General features: G+C 35.2%; 1 protein-coding gene across 11 annotated transcripts in view; it reads right to left on the bottom strand.

Annotated features, from left to right (window-relative positions):
* Nucleotides 1-22,778, bottom strand: part of BIRC6 (baculoviral IAP repeat containing 6) — a 152,841-nt gene that overhangs the window by 81,793 nt on the left and 48,270 nt on the right. For 6 of the 11 annotated variants that reach the window (XM_087823450.1, XM_016218957.2, XM_087823452.1 and 3 more), the window contains 13 exons: nucleotides 20,588-20,766; nucleotides 19,036-19,169; nucleotides 17,837-17,998; nucleotides 17,619-17,750; nucleotides 16,867-16,964; nucleotides 15,056-15,203; nucleotides 14,120-14,253; nucleotides 9,201-9,347; nucleotides 3,848-4,035; nucleotides 2,701-3,057; nucleotides 2,367-2,466; nucleotides 424-638; nucleotides 44-252 (listed from right to left, as the gene is read on the bottom strand). In XM_087823450.1, the coding sequence (XP_087679576.1) occupies nucleotides 44-252; nucleotides 424-638; nucleotides 2,367-2,466; nucleotides 2,701-3,057; nucleotides 3,848-4,035; nucleotides 9,201-9,347; nucleotides 14,120-14,253; nucleotides 15,056-15,203; nucleotides 16,867-16,964; nucleotides 17,619-17,750; nucleotides 17,837-17,998; nucleotides 19,036-19,169; nucleotides 20,588-20,766 (2,203 nt within the window). The remainder of the gene's footprint in view (nucleotides 1-43; nucleotides 253-423; nucleotides 639-2,366; nucleotides 2,467-2,700; nucleotides 3,058-3,847; nucleotides 4,036-9,200; nucleotides 9,348-14,119; nucleotides 14,254-15,055; nucleotides 15,204-16,866; nucleotides 16,965-17,618; nucleotides 17,751-17,836; nucleotides 17,999-19,035; nucleotides 19,170-20,587; nucleotides 20,767-22,778) is intronic. The other 5 variants (XM_087823451.1, XM_087823453.1, XM_087823459.1 and 2 more) reach the window with 2 other exon arrangements.

Below are 22,778 nucleotides of genomic sequence, written 5' to 3'. Positions count from 1 at the left end.
TAGGGTTCAATAAGATTAAAATATTCTGCAGTTTCCTACCAACCTGCACTGTATGTCCTCCTGCAGAGCAGCCATCATTGCTAAATGCTGGTCAATCTCCGGCTGGTTTGCAGACTCCCCTTCTCCCCTCAGAGGGTCGTGCATTAACTTCAGTTCACTCTCCCAAGGCAAGATGTACGTATGGCCGTAGTAGAAGCCTAATGGGATTTTGGCTCTGGCATTTGTACTTCCATAACGTCCAATGACAGTGATCTGTAATGAGAAATAAATATATATACATACCCATCTTCAACAATAAGAATGTAAGTAATGTATTTAAAAATTTGATATAGTTATACTTTTTAATTCTATGTCTGAATATTTTTCATAACATCAGAAACATGGAAAGCTTATCAATTAATTTACTTTCTTGAAGTTCTTTACCTTCATGAATCTGCATACAGGAGGTGGTATCAAGTCATGAAGAATTAATGAATGGGTGCTTATATCAGTTGCCACTACCAATCGCCTCCCATCCACCTCTTCTCCTAATGTCCAAATGTCAATTGATAAGGAGGCCAGGTCTCCACAAGTGGGAATCAATACATCCGTCAACAGTATTGGTCTGCCAAAATCCAGGGTCACAAACCTCCTTGCTCCTATGAGAGAGAGAAAGAAAGAGAGAAGCAGTTGACCACATATACTCAAAAACAGTTCTTAAAAAATGAAATTAACTTACTAAACTACAAACAAATGAGAATAGTAATTTCCATTCAAGAAAGATCTGAAACCTCAATCTATGTTAGTCTGAACCCCTAAAGTAAAAAACATACAATAGTAAGTCTGTTAATATAAAGGCAATCAACTATATATTAAAAACTTAATTTAAAACATTAGATGAAAAAGTTACATCAAAAATAGTTATAGATTAAGTCTATAAAGTACTTATCTTACTCTTCTTTCAGTCATTTGGTCTTTCTTTAAAAATTTCATAACTAGATGCATTAATAATATCACATTGTAATACTTGATTTTCATTTTCTTAAGCCTTGTTTCACTTCTTATGGAGTTATATTATACACTGGGGTTAAAACGCAAGGTAAAACTATAAGGCTGAAATAACATGTAGTCATTACTACCACTAAAAAATCCCTTAGGAAGGTCCTCTAATGGAGACAGATACAGCTTATCTCAAATAGTGTTCCCCCCCCAGTACTGACACATCACTGTTTTTTGGCACAGTACCACATGAAATAGATGGTTTACTCGAATATTAAGGGCCACACAAAGAGGTAGTATGTGTGTTTTTGTGTAAGAACTAGAATCACACTCAGCATGAGATGCTCACACAAAGGAAAGGCAAGAATGATCTGAGAGGAATGGAAGAAAGCAGATTTTCATCGCTCATCTCACACATACTTCAGGATTAAGCTCAATTAGTGAAACACTAAGCAGAATCATTAATAATAAACTACAAAAAACATAATTCTCCTCCTTAGAAAGTGTATGTGCTACAGTCAATTCCACACATAAAAAACAAATCACAGTATAAACAACTGCTCAGATTTCATAAGATTGCACAACAAACTAGTTTCAATGTTATACACACTAATATTGTTACCAATGAATGATTAGTAGGGCAGAAAACACCACCATTTTGACTTTTGCTGCTTTTAAAAAAACTCTTCCAAAGAGGAAACAGCCCATCGCAATAAAGTAAATATGGTTCAACTGCTTACATAATGAAAAGTAATACAGTATGCACTACATTCGCTACCGCCTCCTATAAAACACGCCTAAGGCTTTTGTTGAATTCCACTGCTGCTCAAGCCCAACAAAGAGTTGGTAGGATTATAAGGTAAAAACTGCCTATGGCTTATTAGTAAACATGATCTAATTGAAAGCACCTATACCGATTACAGGTCTCTAGCATATAAGCAGGGTACAAGCTTAGATAGAATTGCCATTTTCCAGAGACTATGAAGTGTTACTAATCTTATTCGGTCATTATAATTAGCACTAATTCTGCCTGCTAGCCTCAAGAAATGGTTCCAATACCTGAATGCTAGTCTTAGGAATACTACTTCTTTAAGTGTAATTTCTACTGTAATAGTACTTGAACAGCTACAATGGAGGCAAGTATGTTAACCATAGTTCAACAGGCAAGATTCATACACAGATCAAATCCATTGTCTGGACAGAGCTAGGTAATCTATTCTGTAGCATCTGCCCCTTCACTGCGGTGAGCACCTATCTTGAGCCCTTGGTAAAGGGTACTTACCCAAGAGCAAATGTATTTGCAAAGAAAATTCAAACTACAGAATACTAAGTCTTCAAAAAGCCAACAGACTAGGCAAGAAAAATATTTTAAGAAAGACAAAGATTACCTGAATGCATTCGCTCTATAATAATGGACTGGTGAGGTGGAGGTTGAAGAAAATGTGAAGCATGAGAAATTGCAAGGGCGAGGCCAGAACCAAGTGGATTCTAGAAAAGAAAAAGTATAATTCTATATTGATATTTCTTGCTCTAGAAAAACTAATAACCATAATATCAAAACAAGTCTCATTGTCTAATGCACACTCTATAATATTTTATAAAAAATAATCAAATTTACTGTATCAAGTTGGTAAAATAAAATTTTGCCTTCTAAAGTTAGCATATATTTCAAATTCTTTTTAGATGTCTATGCAAACACCTATTTAAAATATAATAATTTACCATTCTGGACTTGTTGGAATTTTTGTTATGTGCAGCAAGATTGACTGTTGGGGGATCAATAACTGAGCCTGGGAAAAGCTGTGCAAGTTCGGCATTAATCACAACAGAAACCGCTTCATTGGGTGGTGTGAGTGGTGGAGTCATAAAAAGTGGTGTTGTTTTTGGAGTGGGCGGAATAACATCAGATGGATGAATGAAGAATCCAGGAGCTGCCACTGGGTTGGAAGGCACAGAGTTGTGAACAGGACCTACTGCTGCTACTGCTGCTGCTGCTGCTGCTGACGTTGCTGCTGCTGCTGAGGCTGCTGCAGCTGCTGCAGCTGTTGTCTGATGTAACTTGGCTTCCAGCTTTGCTTTCTGTAAAAGAAGTAAAAAAAACAAATATAGACTAACCCTGCCTAACTAAATTGTGGGGAATACTACACGGGTATATATTATGAAGATAAACATGAATAACTGGATCCCAGTTAAATAAAAATGAAATTAGTAATAAAAAGTAGACAGCATGAAAAGGGTACTTCTTTGCTATGTATACTTCATTAAATATTTGATATAAAATTTCCTGAATATTTGGGAACTAGGACTTTCTCAAATCAAAGATGAAAAGGAAGCAGAAAAATTAAACATAAATAAGAACACAAAGTTCTCCTAAAAACAAAATTTTAACAAGAAATGGACTCTCCTAAATTGCCTAACCTGGTATAATTTGTCACCTGGAATTGCATAGGTTGTGTTTAGACCATGATGAAATTCTCCAAAACATGCAATTATTACTAAATTTTAAATCACATTAATTTAACTGGTCTTCAAAATATTGTTTTAGGTTCTTCAATCCATATAAATAGTAAATGGTAACTGCAATGTTTGACTGAGAGTATGTAAGCATATACATAAGACTGGGTTTTACTCAAAGACTGCAAAACAAATTATCAACTATATTCCCTAAGATTTATATCAAATAACGTGTATTTATATAATTTTTTAAATTTAAATATATTGCAAAGAATTTACCTCAATTTTTGTAGAAAATGCTTAGTTCAGATCAGCCAACCTACTTTCCTTTATGAAAATAATGGTCATTTTTACAGTACGTTTCAGCTTTTGAAGTTTAGAGACAGCATGAACAAAGAGCCAAAGAGTCTCCAACCTGTTGCTGAAGCTTCAAAAGCTGCTGCTGTTTCTCTTGCAGCACCTGTAGCTGTTGCTCGGCTGAAGCCATTGCATGAGAGAGAGACTGCAAAGCTACCTGGGCTGCTGAACTCAGGGCTGTCGAAGCTTCCCCAACTGTCCCAGTTGATAGTCCACCTACTGCAGGAGTAACCCCGAAGGAACTCACTGGCACAAGACAAGGGGAGAAAAAACCAGGATGAAGACAACATTCAAAGGAAATGCACTCAGAGCACTCTACTGTCATGACACTAAAGCTATAGTTAACTTCCATCTGAAAGACAAAAATCTAGAGAGTGTAAACAAGAGAATCTTAATAGTAAAAGTCTATTGATAATAACAGTATTCAAGTTTAAGGGGCTCAGGAATGACTTCTAAATCAAATAAAAATTAGTCAGTATACATTTACGTTTAAAATATTTTCAGCATAGTCTAAAACAGGAGACAAAAAAGGACCCAGCAATTCCACTTCTGGGTATTTATCCAAAGAAACCCAAAACAGTAAATCGAAAAGACACATGCACCCATATGTTCACTGTAGCATTATTTACAATAGCCAAGATATGGAAGCAACCTAAGCGTCCATTAATAGATGAATAAATAGTCCGGCAAGGCGTGACTCAGCAGTTGAGCATCAACCTAGGATCCAGGAAATTGAGGTTCGATTCCAGGTCAGGGGTCAGGGCACATGCCCAGGTTGTGGGCTGGATTCCCAGGCGGGGGTGTGCAGGAGGCAGCCGATCAATGACGACTCTCTCATCATTGATGTTTTTCTCTCTCTCCCCCCTCTCCCTCCCTCCCTCTCTCTAAAATCAATAAAGATATATTTTTTAAAAAAGTAGACGAATAAATAAAGAAGTGGTGCATATATATAATGGAATATGACTCAGCCATAAAAAATGAAGAAATCTTGCCATCTGCAACCACATGGATGGACCTAGAGGGTTTTATGCTAAGTGAAGTAAGTCAGGCAGAGAAAGACAAATGCCAGATGATTTCACTTATATGTAGAATCTAAAAAACAAAATAAATGAACAAGCAGAACAGAAATAGACTCACACAGAGAACATTTTGATGGGTGTTAAATTAAAGGGGCTTTGGAGGAACGGGTGAAAAATGTGAAGGGATTAAGAACAAATCAGTAGTTCCAGAATAGTCAAGGGGATGTAGAGTACAGCACAGGGAATGCTGTCAATAATACTGTAATAACTATGGACGGTGTCCAGTGGATACTAGATTTAACAGGGTGATCACTTCCTAAGTTATATAAATGTATAACCACTGGGTTGTATACCTTAAACTAATAAAATAATTCATGTCGAGAGAGGAAACAAGATGGCGGTGTAGGTAACAGCTCCCACAACCACAACCACAACCACATCAAAATTACAACTAAAATACAGAACCGCCATCACTCAGAGCCTCCTGAAATCTAGCTGAACAGAAGCCCTACAACCAGGGAACTGAAGAAGCACCAAGACCGGTAGGAGGGGCAGAGATGTGGGCGGATGGGTCCAGAGACATTGACGCAGGTAACAGAGGATCATATTTCAGAGGAAAGAGGGAAGGAGGGTGGAGGGTGGGAAGAGATTAACCAAATAAGTTATATGCATATATGCATAACCCATGGAGATAGTCAATAACGGGGTGAAGGCCTGGGGAGGGGGTGGGAGCGAGGTGGAGGGGGTCAATTGGGGGGAAAAATGGGACACCTGTAATACTTTCAACAATAAAGATAAATTTTTTTAAAATTTTAAAAATTAAAAAAAATTTCATGTCAACTGTAATTGAAAAAAAAATTATTAAAAAAAATATTTTCAGCATAGAAATTTCATTTAATATGGCTAAAATGAAAATACAAAATGAGAGTGACCTTATCAGACAATTTGAACATAAGAAATAAACTGAAATTTGCTTTACTAAGATTTCTTACAAGAAACAACACTTCCTTCTCCCTCCCCCGACAAAAAAGCTCAAAAAACCCTCAATTATAAGAATATCATTTTAAAAGACTAATAACACTAACTTCCTCATTTTGAAGCACAGCCCAGACAGAGAGTGTGGTCTGCACAGAATATGTAAAACAGTTTCCTACCATATGCTACCCAGAACACTAATATGGAGAGAGGCATTGTCCCATGCACAGTGAAATAAGTAGGCAATATACTGCTTACCCATGAACATTACCATCATTAAAGGTCTATAAAATCCTACACGTAAAAAACTTCTTTGACTTTTCGCTTCATCGGGCAAAGTCACAGTAATTAAGACAATGAGGTCCTGGCACAGGCTAGTATAACCAAACAATGGACCAAAAATAGATGTGCACAGACAGTAGCCACATGACTTTTAACAGAGGCAACACTGCAGTAGAATGAAAAAAAGGGTAGGTTTTTTTTCCATAAATGATTACATAACAAAAGAAAGAACTAGTAAACTAAGACAAACTAGAAGATAATACCCACAATATAAGGAGAGATTTAAAAATTGAAAATTATGCCAATTATAGTGATGAGGTGTAACATGCATGAAATTAGACACAAAAAGGGAGAAGATATAAAATAGAGCAGAAACAATTATTGAACAGCTAATGGTTGGCACCTTTCTATAGCTGATGCAAGTAAGGATTCAAGAAGCCCTATGATTTTCAAGCAGGATAGAGAGATTGAATAAATACGAATGAATCTCACAGACAGCGTGAGTACTGACAGTGACCTTAAAAAAGGAGTAAGACAGGTGATATCTAACAAAAACAGTGTTATGGTAAGAAATAAGGAAATATTTACTTCACATCACTAGAAGAAATAATGGCTAACTTAGAATTCTATAATGTGAAAATATATTTCAAAAATGAAAATGACACCTCTTGATCCAAATAAACCAAATATAAAATGTTATTGCGATATTCAAATAAATTTAACTATGTACTGAAAATCAAATACCATAGAACTGATTATACTAATCTAATTAAGATAAATGTATCGTGACACATTACAGTTAACTTAGATGATTATGATAAAAACAGCATCAGTTATTAAAGTGGATATCCATATCGTTTAAGATACGTATGTGTTACCTAGAGGTAAAAATGTATAACATCTAATATCTGTTTTGAAGTACTTAAGCAAAGAAAAAAAAGAAATGTGGAAAATATCAATAATAATGGAATCTGAATAACGGCAATGTAGTTTGTTCATCTAATTAAACAAAAAATTTTGAAAAATTTCCAGTAAAACTAAGTTACAAGTAGACAAGTACAAAAAAGAGATCTTACAGAGCAGTCCTCAGATATAAAATCATACTAGATAAAAGCTCAAAAGAAAAATGAAAACGGAATTATGAGATAAATCCAAATGAATACTGAATATAAAAAAATATAATAGTAATGTATGAAATTAAAATACAACTAAAGTTAAAGTATAAAATCAGAATGCCATATAAATCGGGAAGATGATAAAATAATGTTCAAGATATTTGCACTGTATGGTAAAAACAGCAACAGAATTTCTAGATGTTGACAGTATGTCTACACTATGTATGGTCTCTGGGACAACTGCTAAAAATAGTAAAAAGTAGAAAAATAGAACAATAAAAATGTAATCACCAAAAACAAAAAAAAAGGAGAAAAAGATACATCTGGCAAGAGGAGAAATATAATAGAATGTATTAATTAAAAAAAAAATAACACAGTAGGTTTAAACACAAATATATCTGTAATTACACTAAATGTAAATTAAATATTCCAACTGAAAGACAGAATATCAAAATGATTTAAAAAGGGAACTAGCCCAGCTGCTGCGGCTCAGTGGTTCAGTGCTGATCCAAGAGCCAGGAGGTCAAGGTTCGATTCCCAGTCAGGGCACATGCCCTGGTTGTGGGCTCCATCTCCAGTAGGGGACAAACAGGAGGCAGCCGATAAATGATTCTTTCTCATCATTGATGTTTCTCTTTCTCTCTCTCTTTCTCCCTCTCCCTTCCTCTCTCTGAAATCAATAAAGATGTATTTAAAAAATAATCATAATTATAATCATAACATTGACCGGAAGGCAGGACTTTGCCCTAACACTCGATAAAAATCCTTCTGCAAGTGGTGGTGTCAGTCTGAACGGAATACAGTATAGGCATGGACTGCCTTTAGGAACACAAAAACCTGGTTCCTGCTTCCTCTGCAGGAGAGGACATGGTGGGCAACGTGAAGAAATACTTCTATTTTTCAAACGTAATCTTTTATTTGTTTTAATTTTTACAACTTCTGAAAGCATTGCTTAATTCAAACACATTTTCTTAAAATAAAAATCTTTGATAATTGTATGATAGTTTCAAGAAAGAGTCTAATTTATAATTAAAGAATATTCTGAAAGTTCAATTTCTTGTCATGGCATGTCTACTCCAGTGTAAACCATATACATTTGCACAAAAATGACTATAATAGTCCAAGAAAACAAAAACAAATAAATTTTGACCCTTTTGGCATCTCCATATAAAAGAAACATTACAATTTAATTTTAAGTTGAAACTATCATCATCACTACATAAGCCATGAATTTCACTTAGTGGTTACTTTCACAATTGAAAGATATAAGATGATTCTGTATAAAAAGGCACTCAAATAAAGAACTAACAAGTTTCATTTAAAACTTTTTGCCATTCCGAAGCCAAGAACAAGTTTAAATTTTTCATGACTTCTCTTGCAAACTGTTTTTACTTTCTGTTAAAGTGCTGAAGAAAATAAAGAAAGATATACAAAATGAGACTTCCCATTGACTATTCATTTAAAACATCAACAATACCACACTATTCAACACATTCAAATACTGGTTCATATATTCGAAGTTGCTTTAAACTAGCTGGAAAAATGTTATTCTCTCTTGATTCATCTCACCCTTCTCAAAGGCACTAGACCAAATATACTTTTAAATCAACTGAAAGAAATAAAACAGTATCATGCCAAAACTACACACAAGACTGGGCATCAATTGATGACTACTGAAGCTGGGTAATGGAAACATAGAATCTATTGTACTCCTCCTCTTCCCCCTACTTTCATTATGTTTGATATTTTCCAAATTAAAAGTCAACTAAATAGGCACACACATAAAAAAAGATTTAAAATAGTGCACTACAGGGTAAGGAAAAAATCCTATGAATAGACTTAAAAAAGAATATAAAACTTACGATCTTCCCCCAAAATGTCTACTTATGACCTTCCCCCAAAATAAATTTCTACTTAACAGGACAGTAAGAAACTTACATATACTATAAATAGATATTTAAGTACTTATATATCACTTTGTATTTATAACATATAATATATAATAAAAGAAGGTATATACCAGTAAACGTACTTGCATCATCCCTTTCTATCCTGGTTCCATCACTAGTTGACACACAAGTAAAGTGTAGGGGTTCAACTTCTAGAAGTCCAGTGAGAGATGTGAAACTACCCTCAGCAGCTGTGCAACTACTGACCTTTCCATTTCCTAATGCAGAAAAGAGACAAGTTTTATAACATGTGAATTAATCTTTAAAAGGCAACAGTCATATGTGAGTATAATGCTACTCCAATTTTAATTACAGAAGACATATAAACAAGCACACAACCCTTATACAGTGCTTCAACAATGGACATATTAAGAAAACTCACAAGCAGGAGATACTACTGTCCTTGCTATAAAAGCAGAGTTGCATAAAAGCAACTCAGTGGCCACTCACATTAACAAGAAACAATAACAAGTGATATAGATCTTAAGTGAGGAAAAAATAATAAACCAGCTACTTACAATAGCCACTGCCCAATCTGTTAAGTACGCATAAAATCAGAATACAGTCTATGACATTAACTGTACAAATATGACACTAAATAAAAACTAAAGAAACATTCCAAAGTATAAACAAGATTTATCTGTAAATGTTTCTTTATATTTTGTATATATTCTCAATTTTCTAAAACAAGGCCTACTACTTTATAATCATACAAATATAGTTTAAGTTAGCATATATAGTAGTAAAAAAATAAAAATTCACATGGTCACAACTATGTGAAAAATAAAAGCATAGCAATAAAACCACAGCAAGAAGAATGAACACAAAAGAATTAAGGGTGTAAGTGGTATGGGGGAATGGGTTATTTTTAGTACTTTCCAATTTTCTGGATTTAGCACTACTTTAAACAGAATTAACAGCTAAAGTAAAACAGAAACTCAAGATGGAAAGAATGGGGAGCTATAAAAACTGTTATCAACAATTGAAGGACTAAATTAAAAGCAAAACTAAACTGCCATCACCTTGTTTTCCAACCTTCCATCAGTGCTCAGCATAGGGCCTGATACGTTGGTTTTTTTTAAATTATTGAGCATTTAATATCAGAGTTAAAGGACAGGCCCCAGTTCTCATGAAATACATTTTCTGTGTCAGACGTTACTAGGCATAAAACAACTAATTGTACAACTGAACTTTTTTTTAAGTGCTATGTTTTATTTAAGGGAAGTTCAAAGGACTAATAAAGGGAAATCAGTCTAAGTCAAAGGGTAATAAAATATTTCCATGATGAGGTAATGAGATTAAAGGGGAAAAAAATAAAAAGATTTTTATGTATTTATTCCATTGAGGCAGGGGAATCCAGGCAGACAAAATTACTTGAATGAACTCTCTCCACTAGGAAGGAACAAGGCATATTACAGGAACTGAACTGAAAGAAGCTAAAGGAGTATTTTTCAATCCTAACACCATTCTTCCTAGCTTTAAAATAATTGAGAACTCCAACGAGCTTTCTTTTATGTTGGTTGTATATATACTGATACTTATCAGCAGAAATTTTAAAATGAGAAATTTTACATATTTATTTAATAGTGATAAACTCATTAGATACAAAATTGGCATACTTTGATGAAAAGTAACTGTCTTCTAAAACAAAAAGACTTAATGGGAAAAACAGCATGTTTTACATTTTACAAATCTCCTTAAAATCTGGCTTAATAGAGGGTAGCTGCATTTTCCTACCTCCCGCATTCAATGTGTCGTAATATGCTGTTTTTTTAGAAGTATATGAAGGAAATTCAACCCAACACAAATATGTAGTTGAAAAAGGAAGCAAGATTTTAACAGACTTACATATTCAAAAACTTGACAACTGACAGTTTTTTAAAGATAAGTTGTCCAGTTATTCTGATATCTGATCAGTGAACTTCTCAAACTCTATCGCACCAAGACTAATTGGTCTATCTTATACTTTTAAAGAATCTTTTACCCATTTATTTGGAAAATATTGGTTCACCACAATATACAGATCTTCCAAATGTTAATACATTTCATTATATAATATCAGAAAATGATATTAATATCATCATAACCCATCAGAAAAAAAGGCTGCATGTACTAGGAAGCTGTCAAGCTCACTTCGTGAAGGACACATTTTCCAAAATTCTAATTTTTGCTTAAAAGCTCTACTTTTAACACTGGCAACAAATACTATCAATTGGATGGATACAGATAGGCTCTTTCTATGAATCTGTGGAAAAACACTTCCAGATAACCAAGTTTGAATAAACATATTTTACAAATAAAAATGGGTTTCCATGAAATAAACAGTTAGTTCAGCTTGTAACTCAACCACACAATGTGTTTCCCCAAAACAGCATGGTTCTTCAGTATGCAGCAAAAGTGCCTGTTTCATGCATATTTCCCATCTCAGCATGGAATATTTAAAAGATGAGTACTCGTGAGTTCAAAACTTAATTTAACAATTTTTACTACTTCATTAAGGACATTTGTAAGTGAATGCGAAACTGGCATTTTTTTTTATTGCAAGTACCTAGTGAAGAACATCATGCTTTTGCACAAATGGTACAAATGTCAGTGCAGTTAAAAAAGCAGTAACATCATTCTATCATGAAAACAGTTGACCCATGGACTCCATGAAGCAATAATATCATTCTACTATGAAAACAGTTGACCCATGGACTCCATGAAAGGATCTCAGGAACCTTGAGGGGGTTAATGAATCACAAGGCAAGGGAAAGAGAGCCAGATCACACAAGACTTTACAAACTATATTACAGACTTTGTACTACACAGTAATGAGAAGACATGAAAAGTATTTTACGGAGAGGTAAAGTAATCAGGTATGCATCCAAAAATTATCATACTCATTGCAATATGGAGAATGTGCTGAAGTGAGGCAAGAAAAGACGCAGAAAGACCAATAGAAAAGCATTACTGTCCTAGCCAGTGTGGCTCAGTGGTTAGAGTGTCAACCCTCAGACTAAAGGGTCCAGGTTCGATTCCAGCCAAGGGCATATACCTCAGTTGCAGGATCCATCTCCAGCCCCGGTCGGGGCACTTGCAGGAGGCAACCAATCAATGTGTCTCTCTCACATTGATGTCTCTCTCTTTCTCCCTCCCTCCCTCTCTCCTCCTTCCACTCTCTCTGAAAAGCAATGGAAAAAATATCCTCGGGTGAGAATTCAAAAGAAGAAAATAAAACTATTACTGTGTAGTCCAGGTTCAAGATAACTGTTGTGGCCTGACCTGTCATCATGTGATCATGGGAGGTAAGAGAGTAGGCAGACTTGAGTTATACATTAGTGGAGAAACAGACAGGCTGTGGCAATAGCCTCCATGTGAAGGATGAGAAGGACAGAGGTATCAAGGATGACGTTCAGACTGGTTTTGCACCACTGATGCAATTAGCTGAGAAAAGGAACACTGCAGAAGAGCTATGGTAAGGAGAAAACGATGAGACATTCATATGGAGACATACTATGATTTCTTTTTTTAATCCTCACCTGAATATATTTTTTCCATTGTTTATCAGAGAGCGGGAGGGGGGGGAGGGAGAGGGGAGAAATCGATGTGAGACACAGTGATCGTTGCCTCCTGCATGAGCCCCGACCAGGGCCGAGGATCAAGCCTGCAACCGAGGTACATGCCCTTGGCCAGAATCAAACCCGGGACCCTTCAGTACACAAGCTGATGCTCTAAGCCCTGAGCCACACCAGCTAGGGCAACATATTATGATTTCTAAGTCACTTCTTCAGGGTCTTCTATACTGAGTGTGGCTACTCTTGCATATTTAACTCCTTTGGCTTTGCTAAAGCTTTATGGTCTTTTCCTTACACTCTCTCTGTAACAGATCTCTCATTCTATCCTAAGGTATACAGAAGTCATCTATATATCTAGTTCTAACCTCTCCTCTGAGTTCCACTCATAAATTAATGTGTTACTTTGGAAAAGCCAGATTGCCATGAAGTAGAGCCTAAATCATCAAAAAGAGGCATATACCCAAGGCAGCGTAAGTCTTTAAAAAGCAAGTAACAGGCCAATAATTGTAATGTGATCATTTTCATTAAAGCATGTACAGCAAACAAGTCTAAACAGCCAAACATCCTGTTAACACTAGTAACCTAAAAGGGTAGAGAGGTTGGAGTTAAGAAATTTTATATTTTACTTATATTTCTATATTTGATTTTGCTTTTGCTTTTTTCCACAATTCATGTTAAAATAAAATTGAGACTAATTCCCAAAATTTACTCATTTTAAGGTACTAATTATCTTACACTATGTTTACAAATAAATTTTCGTACATTTTGGTTTACTAGCAACACTTTCAGTTAAGTTCCGAAAGACAAAAGAAAATAAAAAATAAAATGGCCATTGCTTTACCTAGCAAAACAAGATAAACACCAAATTCTATCACTTGAGAAGATTATACAAAGAATGTTATAGTCCATTCAACTCTAAAAGCATATTCTTCAAAAATGTATACGAGAATACATGTAACACTGTGTACAAAGTTTTCCTCAGGAAAGTATAATATTAGGTGCAGAAAATTATTTTTCTTTCTGTATGTTTGCTTATTACAATGAGTATAATTTTACTTTTTGAAATATGAAATATGTTCTTTGATTTTTAAAGACAGCAAAAGCACACCAAATAAAAGTGAAAAGACTATGACAAATAATCAAATTTTAAATAGTCTCTTATGAGCATTAAAGTCACACTGACATGCAATGAAATATAAAAAACTAATTCACAGCTGTTTCATGGGTTCATGCTCAGCTCTTTCAAAAAGAACCTTATTATTAGGGGGCAGGGGATTAGGTAATAAAGACAAATAGTTTAATGATTCACACATGTCAAGTTCTAAGTTCTAGTTTTTAAAGATAAAATGTAATAACTATAATCTATGAAGTCAACAGTAGCTTAAATCCAAGATTTAAAATTCAGAAATTCCTTTAATAAAAGAAGTTACTACCTGAAAGGACATCCGACAAATCAATTTCATCTGACTGAACACCAATGTTGCTGTTGTATACATTTTTACAAGAAGAGCCACTCATCTCTAAATCAAAGAGGACTGGATCAAATGGCGAGCTATATAATCCGTATCTGAAAAACAAAATAATATCCTAAAAATTTTCCTGTCAGCCATATAATTAAGAAATTATCTATTTACTTCGTTTTAAAAGAAGTTTGACACAGCAAAAAAAATGATAACCAGATTTAACCCATTAAATTCAGTGACTCTCAGCTGTGTTCCCTGTAAACCTATACTCCAAAAGACATGTTCCAGAGAGACTCAACAAACGTTATTCCAATACACTGGCAGCTAATGAACCCAGACTGAATCTTCTTCTGTAGATTGAAGCATGGAAGAGAGATGAGGCAGCACTCCCTCACCTCAATCACTACATTGCTCAGCAGAAAGTACAAAGGCTTTTAGTAAAATTTCATCAAAATCAAGATTTCCAATTTAAAAACATTACAAAGCCACTGTGTAACTCTATTTCTTATTTCATTACGTTTAAGTTTTAGATAATAAACCAGCAAAGAATATTAGTTAAGGGCTGTAAGTGACTTACATAATTCCACCTACAAAGTTTTAACAACAGAGAAACAAATTACCTTAAGTCTTTCTTCTATTAGCAAGAAACAGAACTTTTAAGTATTTTAGTATCATTAGCCTTGTGAAAAACAATCGTCAGGACTCCCAAAATTGTTAAAGAGAATCATTTCAGGAAAAAACAGGGGAAAAGAAAACCTTAGGCTAATATCATTTGGAAAAAGGTTAGGTATAAGTTAAATATATTTTTGTAAGAAAAATAGCAAATGTATATATATGACAGTACTGTGCAAAGGTGGTCCTATGTCCAGAAAGGCCCAGTATTAGTCATTACATATATTAAAATACCTTGTCTGAAGTAAAGCTTCCATTGGTGTTAGCCTGTCCTGTAACTGTCTGGACACAGCAGTAAGCAAAGATGCACAAGCTGTACTGCACCCAGCCAAATCTTCATCTTTGACATAATTCAGTAAGACAAAATACCAATAGACAGAACCTGAAAACAACAACAAAAATCAGTATTTCTTTTCCTCGTTTTTCTCTAACAAAGAAAACTTCAGATTACATATTTATCAGTGTGTCCCCTTTTCCTAGAAAGACTTTCTACAACTTGCAACTTACAAAGAAGGACCAACTGCGTTGGATGACTCTAAGAGGATAGTGACAAAGAATTTCAAACATATTTTTTGAGGAGTGTATCAGGTTAACTAGTCATTCAGGTTTTGAATAACATGAGATGACTGTGAGGGACATTTTAGAATAATTGGAAATGTGTAAAGATGTCAGGGCCTTCAAACCATCCATCCTTGAAATAGTGTTTCTCTATAGTACTAAAATTTTCAAAAACAATGGATGGCATCATTGAGCTACAAATAACACACCTTAGCAAGTGAATGAAGTATAGTTATTCTATACTGCCAGTTATATGCAGACCAACATGGTTTAAAAGATGATCGTGGTGCCCAGCTGGGTGTGGCTCAGCAGTTGAGCATCAACCTAGGATCCAAGAGATCGAAGTTCGATTCCTGGTCAGGGCACATGCCCCAGTTATGGGAGCGGTCCCCAGTCAGGGGCATGAAGAAGGCAGCCAATCAATGACTCTCTCATCACTGATGTTTCTATCTCTCTCCCTCTCCCTTCCTCTCTCTGAAATCAATAAAGATATATTTTTTTAAAAAGGTGATCGTGGTGATGTATTTTCAGACTCTTTAATAAAAAGTGAGATATCTAAGTAAGTACACACCAAAATATAAGCATCCTACTTCTAAGACTACTGTCAACAAACTATTTCAAATACAGAAGACAATTAAAGTGATCAACCAAGTCCAAAATATCCTACTCTTTATAACACAGAGTTAAGAGTTTTATCCACTATAAGTTCAAGGTAAATATAAACAGATTATTTATCTAAATTAAGATAGTGGTAAAATACCCATTTACCAAATAATTTTGAGAAAACTTTTTTTCTGGTATACCACAAAGATCAAATCCTTGTGAAATATTTATCTCACTGAGATAACATGTTGAATGGGTTGGTTATTTACAAAAGAAAAGATAGCCAGAAATGTCTACAAAAAGGCAGCATTAGGCTTAAAAGGGCTAATCAGTATCCCTCCACAGTAACAACATAAAACAGCAAAAGACAGTAAAAACATTTTTTTAAATCTTCATTACCTTATGCATATGCTACTTTGGGGGATTGCTTTCTCAGTTGCTACTTGATAATTACATTCATTCTTGAATGATATTTCCACACTCTTCAGGTGCAGAAAAAAACCACTGGCCCCTTTTAGAGACTTTCAATTGACTATAGCCTCTACCAATCACACAAATTTCTGATCATTTACTGGCATTTTAGTTTGTGATATCTAATCTATAGTCAGTAAACAACCAAACAACTCAATGATTTTCATGAAATACAGAAAATGTATAAATTAAGATAACTTGGTATTTGTACTTATCTCTCCCACATTTTCCGAGCAATATTACTAAACAGAAAGTACCTGCCCACCTAATCAGAATATAACAACCACTTAAAAAAGATAAGCTACAGAAAAAGGGGGGAATAACAGAGAAAAAAAGTTACTAAATAATCCTAAGTACATTGTGAAATATTTCCTATGACAACAGTTACTAGTGATTAAATTAATTTCACATACCACCAGTTGCAGCTGCAGGTAAAAATGACATATTATCAAGTAAAGCCTTCAACAGAACAGATCCAAATCCTGGTTGACATGGGTCACATTTGCCATTACTGAAAAATTTTTTAAAAGAAAAAATTTAAGTACATTGATATTCAAGGTCCAAATTCAACCAAAACACATTGCAGTTCTTTTTAAAATCTTCAAAATGTATTCATACTGATCACAAGAAAAATCTGCCTTAAAGGCCCACAGACATGCAAAAGGATAGTAGGGACTAATACTAAGGGTCTTTGTAACTTCTTTCATTCTCTTTACCAAAAGGTGCTGACAAGCAGGTATGGTCAATATTGACTGTTAGCTTTTAAACACTTCCTAGATAGGTTGAGTCTCAAGATCTAGAGAAAATGATCTTGTCAATATCACAAATAAGACTGTCATAGAACAGGGAACAAAGCCTCAGGTGACGGATCCAAAGACAACCAGAGAGAATAGGAGTGAAGGTGAAGGAAAAGTTCCCTTACCAAACTCCCCAAACTGCTACTAATAGGCAGAGAAGTCTACTTATTGATAGATTTATTTAACATAATATTTCCCCCTAAAAACCCTAAATTCTTTCTTAGAATCTCAATAACCCTCGTCAGCTTTTGCAAATTCTCTTAAGTTACATATATTCAACAAGGATCACATACACCAGAGACAAGGTGTCACCTGCCAAACTGCAGATGCACTTGCAAAGTATACTTTCAAATTAAAAGAACACCAACCTAATGCACAAGGCTAGAAACCGGGCACACTTATGGGCTATACTTCGTCCTGCCTCAAAGAAACAAACACGTATGATATCTGAGAGACGTTTTCGTGTTTTTGAAAGCAGGCTCTCATTTCCCTCCTTTGAGCTGAAAAACAATAGGAAACATTTGAACTTCCAATTATAACATCCAAAGGGCAATCATCAGTGATAAGTAATATCTTAATTATTAACCTTCCAGGTCCATTTGAATGTACTCCTGCTAACCAACAAAGAGTATCCAACACGAGGCTCTGGGCATGTTCTGTGATTTGGCCATCATCTGCTTTTCTGCAAAGGGTGTTAAGAAGCTTCTCATGAAATTCTGAAAACTGTAACATGGCACATCGTTGCACTCTACAAAAAAGAAGATATAAATACATTAACAACCAAAATGAAACAGATTAAAGCTATCACAACCTAGTTGGTTACATGTTTCATTTTAAAACACAAATACTACAATTTTTTATATATATGAGAGGGAAGGAGAGGGAAAGAAAGAGAAACATTGATGAGAGAGAGAAACATCCATCAGCTGCCCCCTGCACACCCACTACTGGGGATCAAGCCTGCAACCCAGGCATGTGCCCTGACCAGGAATCAAAGTGGCAACATTCTGGTGCTCAGGACAATGCTCAAACAACTGAGCCACACCAACCAGGGAAAAATCAGGACTATTACAATTTTTTATTTATTTTTTAATCCTCACCTGAGGGTGTTTTTCCATTACTTTTCAAGGGGGGGGGGGAAGAAACATCAACTGGTTGCCTCCAGCAGGTACCCCAACCGGGGCCAGGGATCAAGCCCAAGGTGCCATGGGCCAGAACAGAACCCAGGACCCTTCAGTCCACAGGCGGACGCACTAGCCATTGAGCCAAACCGGCTAGGGTAATATCACAATTCTTTTAAAAAAACTTTGGAAAATTAAATATTACAATGAAATGTCAGTCTCTGAACTTAATTTTATGGTATTAAAAGGTTTAACATAGTAATGTAAGCAATACTTGGCTTGTGGAAAGTTTTACAAAAAAATGAAGTTTATAATAATGTATTATATTCTGACTGTGTGTTAGTATTTTACTGCAATTATTCCTTTGTATGTACTTTTATTACTATAAGAATAATAGCGCCCGGCCGGGCATGCCTCAGCCGTTGAGTGTCGACCTGGGATCCGGGCGATCGGGGTTTGATTCCGGTCGGGGCACATGCCCGGGTTGCAGGCTCAGTCCCCGGTCAGGGGCATGCAGGGGGTGGTCAATCGGTGACTCTCTCATCATTGATGTCTCTCTCTCTCTCTCTCTCTCTCCCCCGCTCTCCTTTCCTCTCTCTGAAATCAATAAAGATATATTTAATAATAATAAAAAAAGAATAATAGGAAAAGGAAATGAAGTTACCTCTCCTTAGAAATTGAAGTTTTCTTAAATCTTCGAATTGTGACTGAGACTTCTTGAAGTAAGTCACAACCCCGGAGGTTTTCAGCTTTACGGGTGCCACCTGCATTTTCATTCTTAACATTAGATGATTTTTCCTAAATACACAAATATAAATAATTGAATGAACAAATGATACTAAAAAGTCTTTACTATTAAAGTTTTCAAATAAAGAGCAATAACTGAATCACAACTATCAAAACATACATCTCAAATTAAAATGATAGCTTTTACCTTATATGCAGTAAATAACTAATTTCCCCCAGAATTATAACAGAAGAAAAAAAAGACACAGTTATTAAAGTTAACCCAATGATTAAAGATTACAAAGCGAGCATCCTGAATCCAAGTCCCAGCTACATCACTTAGATATGAGATATGCCAGCTCCCTAATCTCTAATGTTTACTCACTTTCCAAAAAAATTTTTTTAATCCTCACTGGAGGATATGTTTTGTTCAATTGATTTTAGAGAGGAAGGGGGAGAAAGAGAGAAACATCAATCAGTTTCCTCCCACACACAACCTGACTGGGGATCAAACATGCAACTTAGGTATGTGCCTTGACCAGAAATTGAAACTGCAACCTTTTTTGATGCACCGGAAGATGCTCCAACCAACTGAGCCACCCGGCCAGGGAGTTTCACTGACTCTCGATATGGAAAATGGAGATAATAGTAGCAACTGCTCTGCCTATCTCTTTTATTTTGAGGATTAGATCAGATAAAGTACACAGAAGTCCTTGAAAAAATTAGAAGATCTATAAAAGATGATTGGTTTTACTGATATTGCTACTGTTGCTTATGAATAATGATAATAGAGAAACAAAATCTCTAGACCTCGAGAAAATCCAAGATCAGACAACTATGAAGAGACTGCATGGTACACAGCTAGTTGCAGAAAATCAACCATGAAAATTACAATTTATCTCTAAAATCACTTCCCAACTTCTCTTCCTGCATACTCCCAAATGTTTACCAAATTAAAAAAAAAAGTGGTCGCCTGGCCAGGCGTGGCTCAGCGGTTGAGCATCGACCTAGGATCCAGGCGATCGAGGTTCGATTCCCGGTCAGTGCACATGCCCGGGTGTGGGCTCGATCAACGCCTCTCTCATCGTTCATGTTTCTATCTCTCTCTCTCCCTCTCCTTTCCTCTCTCTGAAATCAATAAAGATATATTTTTTTAAAAAAAAGTGGTGAGTTACCAGTAACAAGCATAGAATCAAACTCTCACACCTAAGGAAATAAGTATTATGACCTAAAATAATTGTAAAGGGAAGTACCGCCTAAGAATCACTCCCCACTAAGTATACCTTATACAAGTTACATAGTTTGCTTACAGTTCATTCAAAATATTTTCTTTATAATATTTTTGAAGTCACTGTAAAGAAAAAAATACAAACAAACCAAACTGTCTACTGAAAAAAAACAAAGGTTATACTACTTCCAATACTGTGTCAAATCTCATCTACAATGTTTAAAACAGAATTGTTAAAGTTCAAAATAACATTGTTTCATACCTTGCCTGCTGCAACTTTTGCCAAGAGTGAAGCAAGTGAATAACCCTTGTTACTCTGGTGTTTTAGGGATGGAAGTCTTACTACAGGACGCATACCGCCATTACAGATCTCATCTGCTCCTCGTTCATTCACTGCCTTGACATGGATTAAAAACGAACGATATTTTCCTCCTGCCATACCTAGAGAAGCAGCATAGAATGGGATAAATCACTGAATCACCAAAAGAGCAAACTGTTTTTCGTTCCTTCATAAAGCAAGTTAAAAAATTAACTCAAAAAAAAAGCACCCCACTATTCAGAAGTTTTACAAATTATACTGCTATATGAACATAATATAGTTGAATACCTTCAAGATGTTGGAAGCAAAAGAACAAAAAGCACAGGAGTTACATGAATAGCATAAGACAGAAATTTCTGACTAATTGTTATAAACATTTGGCATATTTTCCCCAAAAAAGTTATTGATTTTAGTAACATAAATTTTTATGAACTACAGTAAAACACAAAGAAAAAACTGTCATCAAGGCACTACCCATGTGTGTATCAACCCAATCCTTTTTATGCACCCATGCACACACGTACAAACAAGCATTAGAGTATTAACAGCTAGAAAAAAATAGGTTTTGGAGTCACTAGCTGGGTTTGAATAATGATTCTGCCATTTATAAGGCATGTGACAAATTAACCTCTCTGTGGTTCAGTTCCTTCCAATGTAAAATGAAAATAATAGTACCTACCCCAAAGGTAACTTAAACACATTACTGTGCATGGATCAAATTAATACACTCACCAGCAAACCATCAGCCTATTGCTGCACCAACAGATATTAAACCTTCCTGTGATTATGAAAGCTACCTTTGTTGTTTTCCACTGATCTGCGTGCCTACTGTGCTAGCACTACACTGTCACCCTCTTCTTATCGCTGTATTATTCTCTGACATCACTCACCCTCTCAATCTTCTTTTTCCAAATTTATTTCACCCATGTCATCCTTTTATTGTTGCATTAAAACTTAGCAATCATTTTCCCCAAAGATTTGGGGGAGGGGGATTTGATGAGAAAAATAATCACTTAGTAAATTCTAGGAAAATTAACACTTTAAAATTATAGCCTTTTGAAATATGTTGTGTAATTGTATCCTCCACTTTATCAAAGCCAACATTGTTATTTTCATATAAAAATTTAAGTTTTATACTCATTCAACAAAACTTATATTCTAAGCAATATGAAAGATAAGATTTTTTTAGTTTTGCTCACTACTGTATCCCAGTATGTAGCCTAACACATCATAAGCTCTCATAAACTTAATGAGATGTCATCAAGAGACCATATTAAAATGTGTGTGTGTGTGTGTGTGTGTGTGTGTATATTATATCTGCAACTAAAGGTAAATGTGTGAATATGAACAAACATTATGAAGGGAATGTATTTAAATTAATAGTTATCTAGATGGTCAGATATTTTCTTGGTTTGGGAAGGACCTCCACCCCTCACACAACCTCCAAATTTACTTTAATAATAGAGCAAGGTATTTTGTTTGTTGCTTTTTTTTTCACCCCTGGGATATAGAAGCTGAAATAAGAGTCCTGTACTGCAATATCTATTATCTATATAACTGCCAATTATTTTAAAATATACATTAATTATCATTTATGTTTATTTGAGACACTCAAATTGTTACATCTGATACTATCAAAACTCTTCTATAAAAACCCTCTTAAGAGAATATAACAATATACAATAAACATGCCAAAGACACAGAACTCTCTAAATTGATGGGAAAGGCAAACATACCAGAGCATGGTATCTGGTAACTTTCAAGAGCTTCGTTATGTCACACTAAAGTCACCCTGTGTTCACTTTCTTTGTGCTTTTTCAAAAAAAAGCACTAAAACCTCCATGACAAAGTAGGATCAGAGAATTTCACATAAAAATAGTTGTTGCCCAGCTGGGCGTGGCTCAGCAGTTGAGCATCGATCTGGGATCCAGGCAATTGGGGTTCGATTCCCGGTCAGGGCACATGCCCGGCTGTGGGCTCAATCAATGACTCTCTCATCATTGATGTTTCTATCTCTCTCTCCCCCTCTTCTTTCCTCTCTCTGAAATCAATAAAGATATATTTTTATAAATAAATAAATAAATAGTTGTTTATGAGAGGAAATGATCTCAGCTACAAGGAAACTGGTGGAATT

The sequence above is a fragment of the Miniopterus natalensis genome, chromosome 13 (genome assembly GCF_054644295.1).
Source record: "Miniopterus natalensis isolate mMinNat1 chromosome 13, mMinNat1.hap1, whole genome shotgun sequence".
Lineage (NCBI taxonomy): Eukaryota > Metazoa > Chordata > Mammalia > Chiroptera > Miniopteridae > Miniopterus > Miniopterus natalensis.
The sequence above is the reverse complement of the archived record's forward strand: the minus strand, read 5'-3'. Positions and strand labels throughout refer to the sequence as shown.